Here is a 17,516-nt window from a genome sequence, read left to right as displayed (position 1 = left end):
AATTGCCCTGTGTCACCTTAGTTCCCTCTTCCTCTCTGATCCTGGGAGGGTTTGTTAGAAAGTCTGGGTAGCGAATCAAAGCCTTCTCTTTGCGGGTTCTGTGGAGCCATCGGGTCCTGGACGCCACGGTGGCCTATCTGTCTTCTCATCTCACGGCACAGACCTAGCCTGAACTGGAATGCGACCGAAGCTCAGAATGAATTCCCCTGGGAAAACACATCTGCAGCACCTGTCACCTCTGCTGAGACTGAGGTCCCAGTCTGGGGTTCCCTTTGGGCAAGTCCTTTTCCTACTGGGCCTCAGTTTCCCCATATATTAAAGTGCAGGTGCGAATACACGTACCCTCGAGAGGGGTTCTGGGGTCCACTCAAGGGGCCTTGCAGCTGCCAAATGCAGAACAGGTGCTGGCACTCAGCCTCGCAGCTGTTAGGGACACAGCGGCTGCGTCTTCAAGCAAGGGGTGGTCCATGCCGTAAGCAGGGGACAGGCTGGAGCACACCAACTTCCCTTCAGTGGCACAGTAACACAGGCGGTGCCACCCACCCAACACTCTGTTCCTACTTCGTGCGTGTTCTACACACACCTCTGGAATCCTCAGGACAGGCACAGGAGGTCCACTTCATTAACCCTTTGTTCAGATAAAAAAAAAACCCTAAGTGTCAGAAAGGTGTAAGCCTTGCCCAAGGCCAGAGCTTGCAGGCGGGTGCTGCCTTTCACACCTGTGCGTGTGACTTCCGTGTTCGCAAGTGGGAGTGGGGCGAGCAGGGGCTCCTCACCCTGAGGAGGAGGAGTGGGCACTGCACGTATGTCCCCGCCAATGGAGTAATTATAGGGGAGGAAAATGGCTTCATTAAATCATTTTTAAACAGTGAATATGTACAAACACTCAGCAATTAAGCAGCCGATTTGCAGACAGCAATTTTCCAACTGTGCTTGCCTTCCGTGTTTCTATTTGCCCGTTTTTAGACTCTGGTTTTTTATTTTTAATTGGAATAAATGTAGATTGGAATGATCAGCTCCTGAGTTGCTGGGTGCAGTTAAAGAACTTGGTGATGATGCAGCTACTGAATGCTGGGGAGGTCACCTGGGGGACGGCACCAGGCACAGAGAGGGGGAGGCGCTCAGTAAGCACTGTTTTCCTCCTCCTCTCCTTCCTCTTTCCCTTCCCCTTTTCCCTCCGTCCTCCTCCCTCCTTTTCTCCCTCCTTCTTCCCTCCTCCCTTTCTTCCCTCTTCTTCCTCCCTTTTCCCCCAACCTTCCCCTTCTCCCTTTTTCCCTCGTTCCTTCCTTTCTTTCTTCTCCCTCCTCTTCCTCTTCCTTCCCTCCTTTATCCTTCCCTCCTTTATCCTTCCCTCCTCCCTTTTCTCTCCCTTTCTCCCACCTACCACCCTCCTCCCCCCTCCCTCCTCCCTCCTCCTCCTCCCTTCTCCTTCTCCCTTTTCCCTCCCTTTCTCCCCTCTTCCCTCCTCCCTCTTCCCTCCTCCCTCTTCCCTCCTCCCTCTTCCCTCCTCCCTCTTCCCCCATCCTTCCCCTTCTCCCTTTTTCCCTCCTTCCTTCCTTTCTTTCTTCTCCTTCCTCCCCCTCTTCCCTCTTTTTCCCTCCCTCCTCCCTCCTTCCTCCCTTTCACTCCCCTTTCCTTCCTCTTCCCATTTCCCTCCTCCCTCTGCCTCCTCCCTTTCTTCCTTCCAGACAGGCTGAGTTCTCCCAGGGATTTTGACACCGTCCAGAGATTCTAGGGAGAATTCCTCCCCAGAAGGGCAGGCTCAGGAGCCACTAGGACCGCTAAGGAAGACGTACAGGAATTCGATCCACGAGTGTCAGTGCTAGAGCTTAGACTCAAATACTCAAATCCAGTTCCCACATGTTCAGTGGGAAACTGTGGCCCAGGGAGGGAAACCTGTTCACCTGAGGTCACACAGCCTTCAGGTCTGGCACCCAGAGCACCTCCAAAGGAATCCAGCAACCATTTATTGAGTGCCAGCTGTGTGCCTGGCCAGTAGAGGCTTGCGTCCCCACTCTGGTTGGGAGATCTGCATGGGCTTCAGGAGGGGGTAGTACTGGGTTTGGAGTTGATCTGAGGGTCCTGTGCTCTGGTGATCTGCTAAGAGACAGGCCCAGCTGTCTGATGTGGGGTGGTGGCAGCACCCCTTCCCTCCCTCTGCTCAGTCCGCCGTGAGCCAGGGGGAGTGGGCCACAGCGTCCATCACACTGACCCTGCTGACCAGCCCTCAGTGCCCCTGCCCACAGGCCACTGTTATGTGGTTGGACTATCGACCCCTAGCTGCGTCCAGCACCCAGCTCTGAGCCCGGCGCCCCGCAGACACTCAGCCCGGCACTGGGGGTCACACAGGCCCCTCACTGCTCCACTGTGTTCCTCGAAGCCATACAGTTAAAGCCTACCATGCCCTCCAGTGGTCCCAGCAAGAGGCCCGCTCCCTCCTTGGGCCCCTGGGGTTTCCCGCCGGCCTCAAACTCTTCCTGGGGGTGATGCGCTACCTGTCTCCATTTCTTCATTGAAAACCAGGAGCTCCCCAGGGGATGCAGGGAGATTTTATGAAGTAGGCAGGTAAGGTGCTAATTCAGAGTCTTCCTCATGTAGAATAGAAGCTCAGTCAGTGCAACTGCCTCTAGAGGGGTGAATAGAGTCGCCCCCAAAATCTCTGTCCACCAGGAACCTCAGGAGTGACCCTATTGGATCCAGGGCCTTTGCAGACGTCATTAGCTAAAGACAGAGGTGAAATCAGCCTGGCTTAAGGGTGGGCCCTACATCCAATGTGAAATCGAGGCAGAGAGTGGTGCAATGCAGCCTCAATCCGAGGGACGCCTGGAGCCCTCAGCAGCTGGAAGAGGCAGGAGGATCCTCCCCTGGAGCCTCCAGAGGGAGCTCGGGGCCTGCCAGCACCTTGACTTTGGACTTCTGTCCTCCAGAACTGTGAAGGGGACAAGCCACGCGGGTTGTGGTATTTGCACAGCAGCCTGGGACCCTAACCCATCACCTCAACTCACGCCCTGGTCCTGCCCTCTCCAGTGCACCTCTAGAATTGCCTTGTCTGGTTGAGTCTTGTTGCTTGCACAACATTGAAAACACACAGGAAGAGGTCAACAGGCTGCTGTGGGTTTTGTTTTTTTTCATGGTCTTCGAAGGAGTGATGTTTAGAGTTTAGAATAATGGCCAGACAAGCAGCGCTGCCGCCCTTGTTCTTTCCCCAGGAAAGGAAGTGGGGTGTGGCAGTGCCTCCTAAATGCATCTCTCTTCCCACCAGCCTGGCCTTCCCAGCACCCTGAGCTGTCTGCTGGAGTCGGGCAGCCCCCTCCCCACCCCGCCGCCACTGCTCGCCAGCCAGTTTCAGGTTTTCTAACCACGATCCAAGAGTCTGAACTCTTCCTAGAGTCCAAGCTTGGTGAGTTCACCGCAGAGAGAAACACGCTCCCCATAGAGAGACGAGGGTATCCATCATTGAGGATCCTGTCCCCCGAGCACCCCTGGTCTGCAACAGAAACCTGGCAGGTTCCAGAGAGCGGGAGCTTAACTCGGGTCCTCCTTTTCTCTGACACAGTGCGGGGAGAGGCAAAGGCTGGGCAGGCCTGCTGGGCGTTCTCCAGCTTCGTTCCTTGCAATAAATCTTCATCATTAGATATCATCCTGGCTACACTTACTTCTCTGAGAAGCAGATGCTCAGAGGAAATATCATTAGATATCATCCTGGCTACACTTACTTCTCTGAGAAGCCGATGCTCAGAGGAAATAATGCAGTGAGAGAGAGACACTTGAGTTGCCCACCAGGAAAACGCAGTCCGGGCAAGAGGCTTCCGGGAAGAACGGATCCCTTTCAGGTCTCTCGAAAGGGGTTCTGGGAGGCCGGACAACAGGGACACTTGCGGGGTGCCTGCAGGTTAAGGGTGTGTGGTCACAGCCTTTTTTGTTGATTGGGACCCTGGAGATGCCTGATTCCAATCCTCTGATGCCTCAAAGAAGAAAACTAATGCTAAAATCCATAGTGGGCTGCCCAGGGAGCAGCAGTGGGTGGACATGAGCCCAGACCCCCCAACCGTGCTTCACCCAGGGGCAGTCCTGACTCCCAGCCCAGCCCTCCACCTTTCCCCAAGCAGCATGGCACCTGAGCAGAGTCACCCCATCTTCCATGTCACCTGGTGTCTCCTCCTTCAGCCTGACACCTCGGGCAGCCCCAAATCATGCCAACTCCACTTCCTGGGCCTACATCCTATCCTTCCTCTCACTCCTCCACCTCCTCAGTCACCTGTCCCCACCTCAGTCACCTGTCCCCACCTCAGTCACTTGTCCCTTCTTGCAGTCACCTGTCCCCTCCTGCAGTCACCTGTCCCCTCCTGCAGTTACCTGTCCCCTCCTCAGTCACCTGTCCCCTCCTGCAGTCACCTGTCCCCTCCTCACACCTGTCCCCTGCAGTCACCTGTCCCCTCCTGCAGTCACCTGTGCCCTCCTGCAGTCACCTGTCCCCTCCTGCAGTCACCTGTCCCCACCTCAGTCACCTGTCCCCTCCTTCAGTCACCTGTCCCCTCCTGCAGTCACCTGTCCTCTCTCACACCTGTCCCCTGCAGTCATCTGTCCCCTCCTTCAGTCACCTGTCCCCTCCTGCAGTCACCTATGCCCTCCTGCAGTCACCTGTCCCCTCCTCAGTCACCTGTCCCCTCCTCACACCTGTCCTCTCCTCAGTCACCTGTCCCCACCTGCAGCTGCAGCACTCTTCCCAAACAGCAGTAATGATGAGCCCTGCTACGCAGGTGCCACGACCCAGGCTCCATTCAGGCAGATTCCACATGGTCACTTGCTCATCTGCTGGGACTACATTTTCCAGGGGTCACGTGCCCATCCACTGCAGAGCCCCACACCTTCAGAAGATGCCCACCACCTTGGTACATTGTCCAGACTGGCATGTCCCTTAGGAATAGAATCGGAGCCAATGGGGTCTTTCTAAATGTTCTAGTGGCCACATTAAAAAGTGAAGAGAAACAGGTGGCATGGAAAAGCATGGAAGGACCTTAAATACATATCACTAAGTGAAAGGAACCAAATGAAAAGGCTGTGAACTCTAGGATTCCAAGTAGGTCACCTTGTGGAAAAGGCATAACTATGACGATGATAAAAGGATCGGTGGTTGCCAGGAGGCGGGTGGGGCGGTGAGGGGGCGATGAATCAGGGGAGAACAGAGGATTCTTGGGGCAGTGACGCTGCTCCGTATGATACCACAGTGGGGGGGCCTGTCATTCTACAGGTGCCCAGACCCATAGAGTTCAGGAGCCCCTGAGCTAGCCCTGACCTGAACTCTGCACTCTGGTGATAACGTCGTGTCAGGGCGGCCTCCCTCTAAGAGCGAGTCTCTCAGCTGGGGGCACTGACGGTGGGGGCAGAAGGTGTACGGGAACGCTCTCATTTCTACTCCATTTGCTGTGAACTTAAAACTGCTTTAAGAAATAAAGCCTGTGGGTTAAAATAAAGAACAGGTGAAATTAATTTTAATCGCAGCTTTTAATTAGCTCAATATATCCAAAAGATTATGTCAACATGTAATCAATATAAACATTATAATGAAATATTTTACATGCTTTTTAATGCTAAGTCTCTGAAATCAGTGTATATTTCATAGTCCCAGGGCAACTCCATTCGAATGAATTCACCCTATTTCTAGTGCTAGGCGGCCCTGCGGGTCAGTGGTGCTGCCCGACAGTTCGGGTCCAGCCCTCTCTGTGGCCCTGGGGACCGCCCGCCCCACCCACCTCCGGCCGCCCTGTTGTCTCTCACAGCTCACGCGGGGACACTGCTCCCGAACCAGCTCCTACGCATACCTCGGACCTGGCTCAAATGCCCACTTGTGGTCGGCAGAGCAGTGCCTCCCACAGACGTCCACATCCTAATCCCCGGAAACTGTGACTATGCTACCTTACATGGCAAAGGGGACTTTGCAGATGGATTAAATGAAGGATCTTGGGATTATCCTGGATTATCCTCATGGGGCCTTTGTAATCACAAGGAGGGAGCCAGAGGGACGTGAGACTGTGGTAGTCGGCGCTGTGATGGGAAGCAGAGTGGAGCGACAGACTCTGCAGTGGGGAGAAGGGGCCTCAGGGTGAGGACTGCAGGAGATCGCTAGCAGGCGGGAGAGGCAGGGTGTGGGTTCTCCTCTGGAGCTTCCAGGAGATGCCCACACCTTGATTAGCCCTGTAAGACCCCCTGCAGTCTCCTGCCCTCCAGAACTGTAGATCATGAATGTGGCTGGTTTTAAGCCGCTCAGTCTGTGGGCCTTTGTTACAGCAGCCATGGGAATCACACAGGCCCCCCCAGGTGAAGTTAGCTTGCCAGTGTTTGCGCCCCCTCCGCTGAGCCTGGGGCCCTCATGCCAGGTGCTCCTCATGCACAGATGGGAGAGGAAGGGGACCCAGACTAAGGTGAACAGGGAGATGTAGGGGTGGAATTTAAAAGCTTTAGGAGGAAAAGTCAGCTGGTCAGTGATGGATTAGATCTGGCAGTGGGGGCAGCCTGGGGGGCTGAGGATGGCACCCGGACCCCCTCAGTTTGATGTCCCCTTTAGCGTCTCCCAGGACTCTCTGGACGTGCCTGTTGGCATCGCTGCTCCTGGCTGCTGTGTCTGTCTGCTTGTGCTCTCTCTCTGTCTCTTCTCTCTCTCCCCCCAACACCAGCCAGCCTGTCACCCCCATGAGAGCAGGGCACAGTGTCCATGCTGCCCATGGATTCCAGACTCAGTGTAGTGATGAGACACACAGCAGGTACTCAGTATGCACACATCATATGAAAGAATTTGAATGAGGGGGTGAATTTGGATTCCTAGGCCCATAGTATGGGCCTTAAAGCATAAAAAGTTAAACAAATAGAGGGAATGAATGGGTGAGTGGGTGAATCAATGTTCCTAGTGTCTGCAGGAGTTGGACTTGGGAGTTGTGGATATCTGAGGAATTGGGTTTGCATTGTCTGCAGGGTGAGGGGGCTTCCTAGTTCTTTTTTTTTTTTTTTTTTTTTTTTTTCTTTTTTTTGTTTTTAGACGGAGTCTTGCTCTGTCACCTAGGCTGGAGTGCAGTGGTGTGATCTCAGCTCACTGCAACCTCCACCTCCTGGGTTCAAGAGATTCTCGTGCCTCAGCCTCCTGAGTACCTGGGATTACAGGCACCTGCCACCTCGCCTGGCCAATTTTTGTGTTTTTAATAGAGATGAGGTTTCACCATGTTGGCCAGTCTGGTCTCAAACTCCTGACTTTAGGCCTTGGCCTCCCGAAGTGCTGGGATTACAGGCATGAGGCACCGTGCCTGGCCAGGACTGGGCTTTAAATGGACCTGCCTGCCCTGTCCTCAGGGCCCTTGTACCTGGAACGCAGCTGCCATCACAAAGTACCACCGTGGCGATCTCTCTCTCGGGATCCTGGAGGTCAGAAGTCTGAAAGTGTTTTTTTCAGAGGCTTTGAGGGAGCCTCTGCTCCCTGCCTCTCTCCCAGCATCCAGTGGCTGCCCGGGTCCTTGGTACCCTTGGCCGGCAGCCGCATCACCCCACTCTCTGTCTCCGTCTGTGCGCGGCCTTCTCTGTGTCTGTGTCTGTGTCCCAATTTCCAAATTCTTATAACACTGGCCATACAGGGCTCAGGGCCAACCCTCACCCAGCATGATCTCATCTTCACTAATTGCATCTGTAGAGACCCTGTTTCCAAATTAGTCTGCACTCATGGGTTCTGGGTACACAGGAATTTGGGGAACACTACTCAAGCCCGTCCAAATGACTTTCCCCAGCCAGGCACAACCTCTCTCCTTCCTTCCGGACTCTGCGCAAACATCACCTTGTCCAAGGGGCCTTTCTACCACTCTGTCTGCAACCCCAGTGGCCCCACCACCCCTCCCTCACCCTCCACCCGCACCCCTACACTGTTGATTGTTCTTCCCACCCTCATCGCATTTGATGCTGTTATATTTTTGCTTCTTTCCTTATCGTCCCTCTGCCTCCTTCCATCTGCCCTCCTAGAACAGACATTCCTAGAGAGCAGGGGCTTTGCTTGCAGGCTCCTTGCTGCAGGCCACACCTGGCAGGAGCTCTGGAGTTTGCAGGTGTGAGCAGGCTCCTCTGGCCCAGGGCGGGGAGCAGGACTGAGGCCGGCTAGATGCTGGGCTAAGGCAAGCAGAGCCGGGAGTGAAGGGAAGAGAGGATTGAGAGGTATTTGGGAGGCAGGATCGATAGGCAGGTCTTGGAGATGGCTCAGCAGGGTGGGGAAGGAAGGGGAGGCTTCCCATGTGTCAGGCTTGTAAACACAACCATTTGTTTCTGCAAGGGCCCTGGAATTTTCTGGGTCTCTGGATCAGATCGATCCTCTGCTAATGGGCTTCTCCCTGTGTCCTTCCCAAAGAAAATCAATTCTCTGAGGTTTGAGAGTAAGTGCGTCCTAATTACACCTCCACTGGGCTTCTTTGTTCGCTCCAGCCTGGTCCTCCCTGGGGAGGCCAGGGGCAGACAGAGGCCAGACAGGTCCTGAGGCCCCCCGCCATCCTGGGGAGGGGCTGGCCCCTGGGAGTTAGAGGGCTGGGGGTTGGGGGTCTGCTCTTTGTCCTGGCCTAGGAGGAACCTTGTGACCCGAGCCTCAGGTTCACTTGAAGATGTAGGGAGGAAACGTCTCCATGTAGAAACCACCAAGGGTGTGCTCTAGAAGGGTGTGAAATAGCTCCCAGTGGGGTGGGGCCTTTATGCTAAAGCAGCTCCAGGCCTGTCCCCTCGGCCCCCAGGGGACAAACTGGGTGAGTCTGAGAAGCACTGGCCTCACAGTCAGGCCACACACGTCAGCGCAGGCCGGGCTCAGAGCCAGGTGCTGGGGTCTGAGGCAGGAGCACTGAAGCCTCGTTCCAGCCCAAGGTCCCCTTAACCAAGCTGGGGAGTTGCCCCCAGTCCCCTGAGCTCAGCATATCTCAGCAGTGACCAGACATGGGGAAGCCCCACAAGGCATGCTGCCCACGACAGGAGCCCCACGGCTGTGTGTTCCACCCCTGTGCCTCTCCGCACCTTGGGTCTGTGTCTGGACTGCATTGATAGAGCAGAGATGAGATGGGAAATGCTTCCCCGAGCACCTCTGATCCTCTCCAGTACAGTCAGGGCATATTCTGCAATCCCAGTGTATTTTAATGGTTGATGGTAAGAGGTGTTGGTTTTAGGATCTCTGGGACTTAATCTTCAATGGAGAATTAATTCCATGTCCTGATGCATGGATGGCTTCCAAACAACAGATATGAAGTTGCCTTTGTGGCTTATCTCCCTCTTCTCGCTGGGGAGCCGAGGCGCTGTAAAAAGCTCAGTGTACTCTCAGAGTCTCACTTGGCCAGGAAGGCCTTACCAAAGGAGGTACCGAGTGGACAGCGCTGTCTCCCAGCACGAGCCCAGCAGACGCCACTCCAGGGCGGCCACAGTGCTTGGGGTCTGATTTCCAGCAGCTGCCCGAACTCTGGTACCCGCCTGCGGTCCCCTACCGTCCTGTGCTGCAGGTGGTGGCCAGGGTGGAGGATGGGGCTCCCTGGAGGAGCTCAGAGTCCAGAGAGGGAAAGAGGCAAGCAGACAGGTCACAGGAACGCCTCGGCACAGCCATCGGCCTGAAATCAGACGGGCCAGTGTCAAATCCTGAGTCAGCCACTTATTAGCTAAGTGATTTCAGGCAGTGAACTATCCCTTTGGAGGCTCCTCTGGTCACCTGTGAGATGCATATGGTAACCTAGAGCTGCCCGGCACGTAGGAGGCATCGGGGAGGAATGACTGGCTGGGATTTGGAGTCAGAAGGACCTGACTTTGGATCCTAGCTCTGGACCTAAGCTCCACACCTGCGTGAGTCCTCAGTGTTCCTGAGAAAGCCCAGTCTCCTCTCCTGCCTTGTCGGGATGCACTGCCCCCAGGCAGAGTGCCCAGGACTGTACTCAGGGTGGCTGGGGCACTCTGCCCGCACGGGCACAGGGCAGGGGCTGGACACCGTGTAGGCTGATGAAGGCCACATTTGGAGGGCACATGGCTGATGGCTATCCCCCTTTTCCCCCAGGTCGTCAGATTTCGGGACGTCCTACACCAAGCTCACCCTCCAGCCTGGTGTCACCACCGTCATCGACAATTTCTACATCTGCCCGACCAACAAGAGGAAGGTAGGTGCTGGCCGGGGGTGGCCGCCGCTCTGGCTCTCGGCTTGTGCCGCTCACTCTGCAGAGCAAGGAAGCTGCTGCCCTGCCTGCTGTCTCCTACTTTGGACTAGGCCGGAATGTGAGATGTTTCCCTCCCAGCTCTCGCTGCCACCCTTCCCGGTGCTACCTGGCACCATTCTGTGCTTTAAACCAGAGGCCAGGCTTTGGAGGAAGGCGCCGCCTGCATACCTGGGGTACATTTGTCTTCCCCTTGGTTGGGGTGGGGGCACACATCCATCAGGGCACAGCAGGGAGGAGCTGTGGGCCTGGAAGCAGAGAGAGCAAGCAGCAGCTGTCTTGGGCTGGGAGCCCTCGGAAGGCAGTGCTGAGCAGGCCCGTTCTTCAGAAGTTAGTTGTTGATCTGGTTTTGATTATGCTATGATTTCCGTCTAAGCTCTCCTTGCTGTTTCCTGGGTCTGGGGGAACTTCCCGACTTTGCTCTCTGGCTGGCTATACAATAGGAGAGAGGGGTCTTTCCGAGGCTACCCACCGTGGGTTCTGTGAGAAGACCCCTCCTGCAAACGTGTGTTTGTGTCCTGGCCCACCCCGAGCCTAGATGGAGGTCGGCAGAGGCACCAGGGCAAAGCTGTCTTGTGAACCTGACTCCATTCAGCAAAGCAGTTCGCGGTCACAGAAAGGGACTCAGACCAGTGTTTGCATCCCAGCTCCCCTCTCTGTGCCTCAGTTTCCTCAAATGGGATGTCACCCACACCTCGCGCAGGGAATCGTGAGCTCTAGGATCAGGCACCCAGAGTCCCTGCATGGTGCTCGGCATGAGGTGGGCACACAGGCCCCTGTGCTCAGCTCTAATGGTGACTTTGAAGGAGAGGTTTGAGCAGCTTGGAGTCTGTGAGAATGTCCATGAATCAACAGAACATCCAGAAACGGAGTCATGTGGGATGGTGATGATTCTAAGGGTGCTGGAGTGTTTCGATGGTTGTGCTGGTGGCAGGTTCACAAGGGCTCAGAGGAGCTGGGCGCACTGGAGCTTAGCAACTTCTGCTGAGACCACAGGCCTGGCAGCAGCAGCCTATGGAACGGGGGGAGCTGAGATGCGTGCAGCCTTGATTGGGCCGTCTCGGTGGTCTCAGCCATGTTTGTTCATGGGATGTCCTCTCTCTTCCTAAAGCAGGTTGCTTTGCTGTTTTTGTTTTGTTTTGTTTTTTTCTCTTCTTGATTTCTGCTGTAGGAGCTTCCACCTGGACAGACTTGGAATGCAGAGGTGGGGAGGGGTGCAGAGGGGAGGTGAGGGAGACCTGGCCCTGGGGACACGAGAGGCGCCTGCTGGAAGGCCATGTCTCGGTGTGTAGGGAAGAGAGGTGGGTTGACCTCAGCCAGCCCCTGCTTCTTCCCAGCCCCAGCCCTGGGGATTCACACACCCGATCTCTTTCCATCCCACAATGGCCCGAAGAGGGAGGCATCATTATCCCCCTTTCCAGGGCAGGACATTTGACGAGAGAGGTGAGATTTGCTCAGTCTCACACCTGGTGGGGCAGGGGGCTTGGATTTGAACCCAGCTTCACCGAGCCCAAAGCTGAGGGTGGAGGGTGTTGTCCAGGCTTGGCAGCGATGAGGCCTGTACCTGCTGGAAAACCCAAACCCTATGGGAGCAGGGGCAGACACTCTGCCTTCCAGCCCAGCCATCACCCCTTCTTCCTGAGGTTGCTGTGATTCAAATTTGAGACAAAGACGAGTGGCTGGGGGCTGGCGCTGACCCAGATGAGGGCCCACACTGACCCCAGATTCCAGCTGGCAATGGAGGAGGCCACGCCCCCCACCTCCTGGCCCAGCTTCGAGTTCCTGTCCATCCACCCGATCCGGTCCTGGTAGCCTTCCAGTGGCTGCCTTTCTCCACTCCATGCAGGGGACACTCCGCTCCTGTCCATCTGGTCACCAGCTAGGAGGGTCCACAGGCACCTGGGATGTGATGGTACCTCCAGGGTCAGCCCCGCAGGCCACGTCTATGTTTGGAAATGTGAAGGGCAAGGCAACAGGGGCAGTAACGGAACCAAGAGAGACTCTGAGGCCCTGAGGTCAGGAAAGGCGTCACATGGAGACTGGGCCAGACAGTGTGAGGTCAGACAGAGCTGCTTCTGCACGGAACAACCTGGGGACATGGCCATGGCCTCCGCTGAGCCTCAGTTTCTTGGCCTGTAATGCAGGCAGGTGGGAGGGCCCATGAGATGATACATAGAATGCACAGGGGGTCAGCAGAGGGGTTCCTAGGCAGCACTGGGCCTTCTGTGCAGGCCAAAGGCTGGGGCTCCGATGTGGGGTGCTCAGCAGAACTTCCTCTGCAGGCGGCACTGGGGAGGTATCTGTAGTCTTGAAAGCAGACAAGCCCTGAGACAGGTTATTTGAATCCCTGGGCACAGGCTGGATTTCAGAGCCAGGACAGTTTGGACATTTAGCCTAGAAATATCACTGTGGGTACAGGATTGGGTCTGATGGTGGCCTGGCACCCAGCACAGAGGCTCAGCTGACTTTAAAGGAATGGAATGAATGAATGAGTGAATGAGTGAGTGTCACAAACAGCAGTGTGTGCTGCTGAGTGGACACTGTAGCCGCATCGGGTTTGCCTGGGTGCAGACACTGCATTTGCAGGGTGGTGTAGAGGACGGTGCCTGCGCTAGGGAGTCCCTATCCTCAGTCCAGCTCTGCCAGGTCCCCCCCATCAGGGAGCCACAGGTGTCTCACCTGTAAAGGGGACAGTGATCAAGGGTGGGCTTGACAGGTGAGTGCCTGGCAGAGCCTCACTCAAAATTACCGTTTACTGTCAGCTGAAGAGAAGCCCCCAAAGATGTCCCAGTCCTGACCCCTGGAACCTGTGAATGTCACCTTCTATGGCAAAAGGGACTTTGCAAATGGGATTAAGTGGAGGATGTTGTGATGGGAAGGTTCTCCTGGGTTGTCTGAGTGAGCTCAGCTCAGTGTCATCACAGGGTCCTTGTGGAGGGTGGCAGGAGGGCCAGGGCTGCAGGGTGAGCTGGGAGATGGAGCAGAGGCTGGGGCAGGGCCTGGATGGGGCCACAAGCCAAGGATAGCAGGCGCCTCTGGAAAGAAGTTGGAAAAGACAAGGAAATGGACTTGCCACTGGAGCCTCTGGAAGAACCAGCCCTGCCAACACTTTGCCTTTAGCTTTGTGCCCTCCATGGCCAGAGGAAAATGAATTTCTGTCGCTTCAAGCTACGGAGTGTGTGGTGATATGTTGCAGCAGCCACGGGAGGCTGACGCAGCCGCTGTTTTGAGGAGGGGCTGCAGGGGTGGGGCTGGGAGTAGGGAGGCCGGGGCTGCTGCTCTCCCCTCACCCACATTGTTCTGCCCACCCCACAGCCACCCAGATAGAACTGGCCTCCCGTGGGCCCTCCTCCTCCTGCTGACACACCGATCCTGATTCCTGTTGGACCCCAGGTGGCAAGAGCAAAGTCACAGGTGCAGACAGGGCTGGGCTTCTGGGTGCCCCGGTTTGGGCCTGTTCTCACTTCTCCCTGGCCACCTCCTCACCACAGGACAAAACTGACCCTCTCTCCAGAAGGCCATGATTCCCTAGGCTGGAGGCACCAGGAGGCCCACCAAGGGCCTCGTTGAATCTGAACTTGTTGCTTCCAAAGCCCCTGATGCTGTAGGAACTGCTGTCTCGGAGGCAGGCAGGGCAGTAATGGTGGGGGGTCAAGGGTGCAGCGGACATGGGGCACCGGGGAGCGGCAGGGGAATGGGATGAGAGGCTGACCCCTGGCTTCTCTGGCTGGGGCATAGGGGCCTGTGCCTGGGTCTGAGTCTGGCCCTGCAGCCTACCCACTCTGAGACCTCGAGCAAGTGTGAACCGCCCTTGTTCTGGGCTTCCTCATTGGTGAAGTTGGGGTAGTAGCGGCATCTACACTGTAAGGCTGATGGAATTAATGAGGTGCTCCTTGTCAAGTGCTCAGATCAGGGCCTGGCCCAAGGGAAGGCCCCATGAGTTACTCGTGTGACCCACCGTTACCCTTAGAGGGAAACACTGAGGCCTTCTTGGCCAGCCATCTGAGACTTTAGGTTAGGAAATGGCTGCAGGGTGACAAAGCCTCACACGTGTGGCCCCAGTGGGCTGTGTCTGTTGGAGGGACCAGACGTGGCCATGGAACAGAGGCCTCACCTGGTGGCTGTGCTAGGCATGGGGGGCATTGCCCTGGCCCTGCTGATCTGCACCCGCCTGGTTCCCCCGGGCCCGGGTCAGGCTGCTTGCTGTTGGCATGGCCTGCCCACACCTCTGTGTTTAGAGAACAAATTAATTATCAGTGATGGGAACCAGGGCAGCGATTTGTTATCTAACTAACAGGGTGGCATATGTTTCCCTGTGATGCTCCTGGCAGCGTGCTTCTGCCTCAGGGGAATGAAACATTGGCTCCTGTCTGCAGAGGTGTGGACGGGCCACGTGCTGAGTGGGGCTAGGGACACAGGTCAGGGAGGGCCAGAGAGCACGTGGACTCAGAGGCCAAGGGCAGCAGAGGGCCTGAGCTCCAGGCAGCAGGCTCCGCTGTTCCTTCTCTAGTGGTACAAACTGCAGGCAAGTTCCTAATCTGCCTGTGCCTCAGTTCCTTGTCTGTAAAGTGGGATTGTGATGGTGAATAAGGATTACCTGGGTTAATGCATATACGGTACCTAGAATCAAGCTGGCACACAGTTTGATAGTAGTCTTGCAACAAGTGGGAACTCGGGCTGATTTGGTTTTAAATGCATTTAGAGGCAGAAAAGCCACAGTTACGATTCCACATAAACCAAATTTGACTTTACATGTCAAGTAAGGAGTGGGGCAAGCCAGAGAAGCTGGTTAAGGCAGAAGAAGAGACTTAGTGGGTACAGAGCTGGTCTTCAGACACCTGCATGGTGGTCCTGGGGAACAAGAGGAGCCCATGACTGTGGGGCAGAGGCCAGGCGTGATTCCTCCCTACTCCTCAGCCATGCACAGCCCCTGGCACTCAAACAGAACTCAGGAGAGAAGGATGTGATGGGCTGGGCTGGAGCGCTTCTGGGAAAGATATTTCAATGTAATATGAAGCAAAAATGGCCTTTATCATTGCATGAAACTTATCCACTCGGAGTTTCTTGATCCCTTCTGCTACCCCCTCGGTGATCATTTTCGGTGTATCAGACTTTCGGCCAGAAGTGGACGTCCCCATACTCAGATGTGTGGGTGGGGGCAGGGCCCGCCTCGAGGTCACCATTTGTTCACTTCCATTACCCAGAGCAGAAAATGGAGGCTCAGGGAAGCTCAGAAAGTCGTCCAAGGTCACCCAGCCGGTAAAGAGAACAAAAGCAATCACTGACGCATGGTGCTTGAACCCAGGTCTGCCAGCCCCTAGAGTACCCCTTGTCATGCTCTGGGCTCCTGAGGCACCCTTGCAGCTAAGTTCTAGCGAGCTGGTGGGGCTCCCTGTGTCTGCGCGAGCACAGCCTGGCCCGCTTGGCTGGAGGCTAGAAATCGGCAGCTCCTTACTGCACACCGGGCGCAGTCTGAGGGCTGCTGAGCTGTGTAACTCTGGGCAGATCCCATTTCCTCTCTGGGCCTCAGTTTCCCCATCCCTTAGATGAGGCGGCTGAACTGAAGGCTCTCCAACCCCCCTTCTAGCTCTACTATCCTAGCCTCTCCTGGTTTCCTCCCAGGGTGATCCTCTGAGAAGAGTAGCAGCCATGAAAGGGATTGCCTGTGGGCAGATCCTGACTTGGCTCCATCTACCTTGTGCCCCGGCCATCTTCGTGGTGAGAGGGCAGCTTGAATGGGGTCTCTAAGCCCCTCCCAACACTCAAACCCACCCATTCAGCAGATATGGGGGTGAGGCCCTACTAGGTGCTGGGCTGTGTGCTTGGTGCTAGAGAGAGAGCCCTTCCCTTTGTCCAGTCTTATAGAGAGCAGATACAGATTATGTACCTACTATGCACTGGGTCCCTTGCTGGGCACTGGGGAGCAAAGGTGAACTGGACAAACAGCTCTAACCTTCTAGAGTCTCTGAGGGTCTGGTGGGGCCCTGAGAAACTGAATCTCCCTGCTGCAAGTTTATAGAAAGAATGAGAAAAGGGCGGCCGGATGCAGTGTCTCACGCCTGTGATCCCAGCACTTTGAGAGCGGAGGCTGGAGCATTGCTTGAGCCCAGGAGTTTGAGACCAGCCTGGCCAACATAAAAAGATAAAAATAAAAAATAGCCAGGCCTGGCATGTATGGTCCCAGCTACTCAGGAGGCTGAGGTGGGAAGATGGATTGAGCCCAGGAGGTTGAGGCTGCCATGATCTATGATCCCGCCACTACACTCCAGCTTGGGCGACACAGTGAGACACTGTCTCAAAAGGAAGAAAAGGGGGCAAAGTCAGCCTTTAGCCAATAGAGGATTGACCGGGGTGACTCTGATTGGGAAGAGATCACTTTGTTTACAGGGGCGGTTGCATGAGTGTGTGCCTTGCCAGGTCCGCCTCTCTGTTATTGGATAATGGATAGGTTTTGCAGGAAGATGTGAATACTATTAGGAGTCCATTTAGCAACAATTACAGGCGAAGCAGCACTTTATAGCTTCTTAGAGACCACTTTGCAATCTGTCTTAGGAAATGAATTCCCTTTTATTTTTGTCTCGCCTGCAGTAGAATCAGCACTCCCTGGCCTTGCTGCTCCTGGCCAGGCCTACTATTGTCATGGTGGGACCCGAGACCCTGGGGGCCCTGACGACCCCCACACATCCCCTGCAATGCTCATACCAGCTTTGGGCTGACAGCAGGTTTCCTTCCGACTTGGCCCCAGAAACCCCGTGGCACGGGGAAGTGTGAAGGCACGGCCCAGAGGAGCTGGCCCAGGCATGGAATTTCTTCCAAGCATCGTGTTTTATATGAAAAATTTATGTGAATTTGCATCTTACTCCATTATATATCAGTGTTGGCTTGAATATTAAAATCACACACACACACACACACACACACACACACACACACACATATTTTCACCAAAAAATCTTTATGTCAAGCTGGTGATCTGGGAGAAGGCCAAGTCCTGGGACACCCTGGCCCACCCACCATATCACCCGGGCCCTTGACCCCAGATATGAGAAGCACAGGGTTAGGACAAAATCTCCCTGAGTTCACCTCTTCCCTCATTCCGCTCACTTGCCCGTGTCTTTGTGGGGGAACTGCCATGTGCTAAGCACTCAGGATTGAGCAATGAATCAAGTGAAAATTTTGTTTTTAAGAAGCTCAAAGTGTCGCAGAAAGTGAAAACCTCCACTTGGCAGAGGCGATGTGGTCATGATAAAGAATGGCCCTGTGTCCTGAAGGCCTTTTATGAAAGTTCAGCCCTGTTCTATAATCCCTACAGCAGCCCTG

The 17,516-nt window shown here is 55.3% G+C and overlaps 1 protein-coding gene across 4 annotated transcripts in view; it reads left to right on the top strand.

The window, feature by feature from the left end:
* SORCS2 (sortilin related VPS10 domain containing receptor 2) overlaps positions 1-17,516 on the top strand; it is a 548,409-nt gene that overhangs the window by 321,072 nt on the left and 209,821 nt on the right. For all 4 annotated transcript variants that reach the window (XM_054485673.2, XM_054485672.2, XM_063663495.1 and 1 more), the window contains exon 3: positions 10,043-10,142. In XM_054485673.2, the coding sequence (XP_054341648.1) occupies positions 10,043-10,142 (100 nt within the window). The remainder of the gene's footprint in view (positions 1-10,042; positions 10,143-17,516) is intronic.

Source organism: Pongo pygmaeus, chromosome 3 (assembly GCF_028885625.2).
Source record: "Pongo pygmaeus isolate AG05252 chromosome 3, NHGRI_mPonPyg2-v2.0_pri, whole genome shotgun sequence".
NCBI lineage: Eukaryota > Metazoa > Chordata > Mammalia > Primates > Hominidae > Pongo > Pongo pygmaeus.
This window is presented reverse-complemented; position numbering and strand designations above follow the sequence as displayed.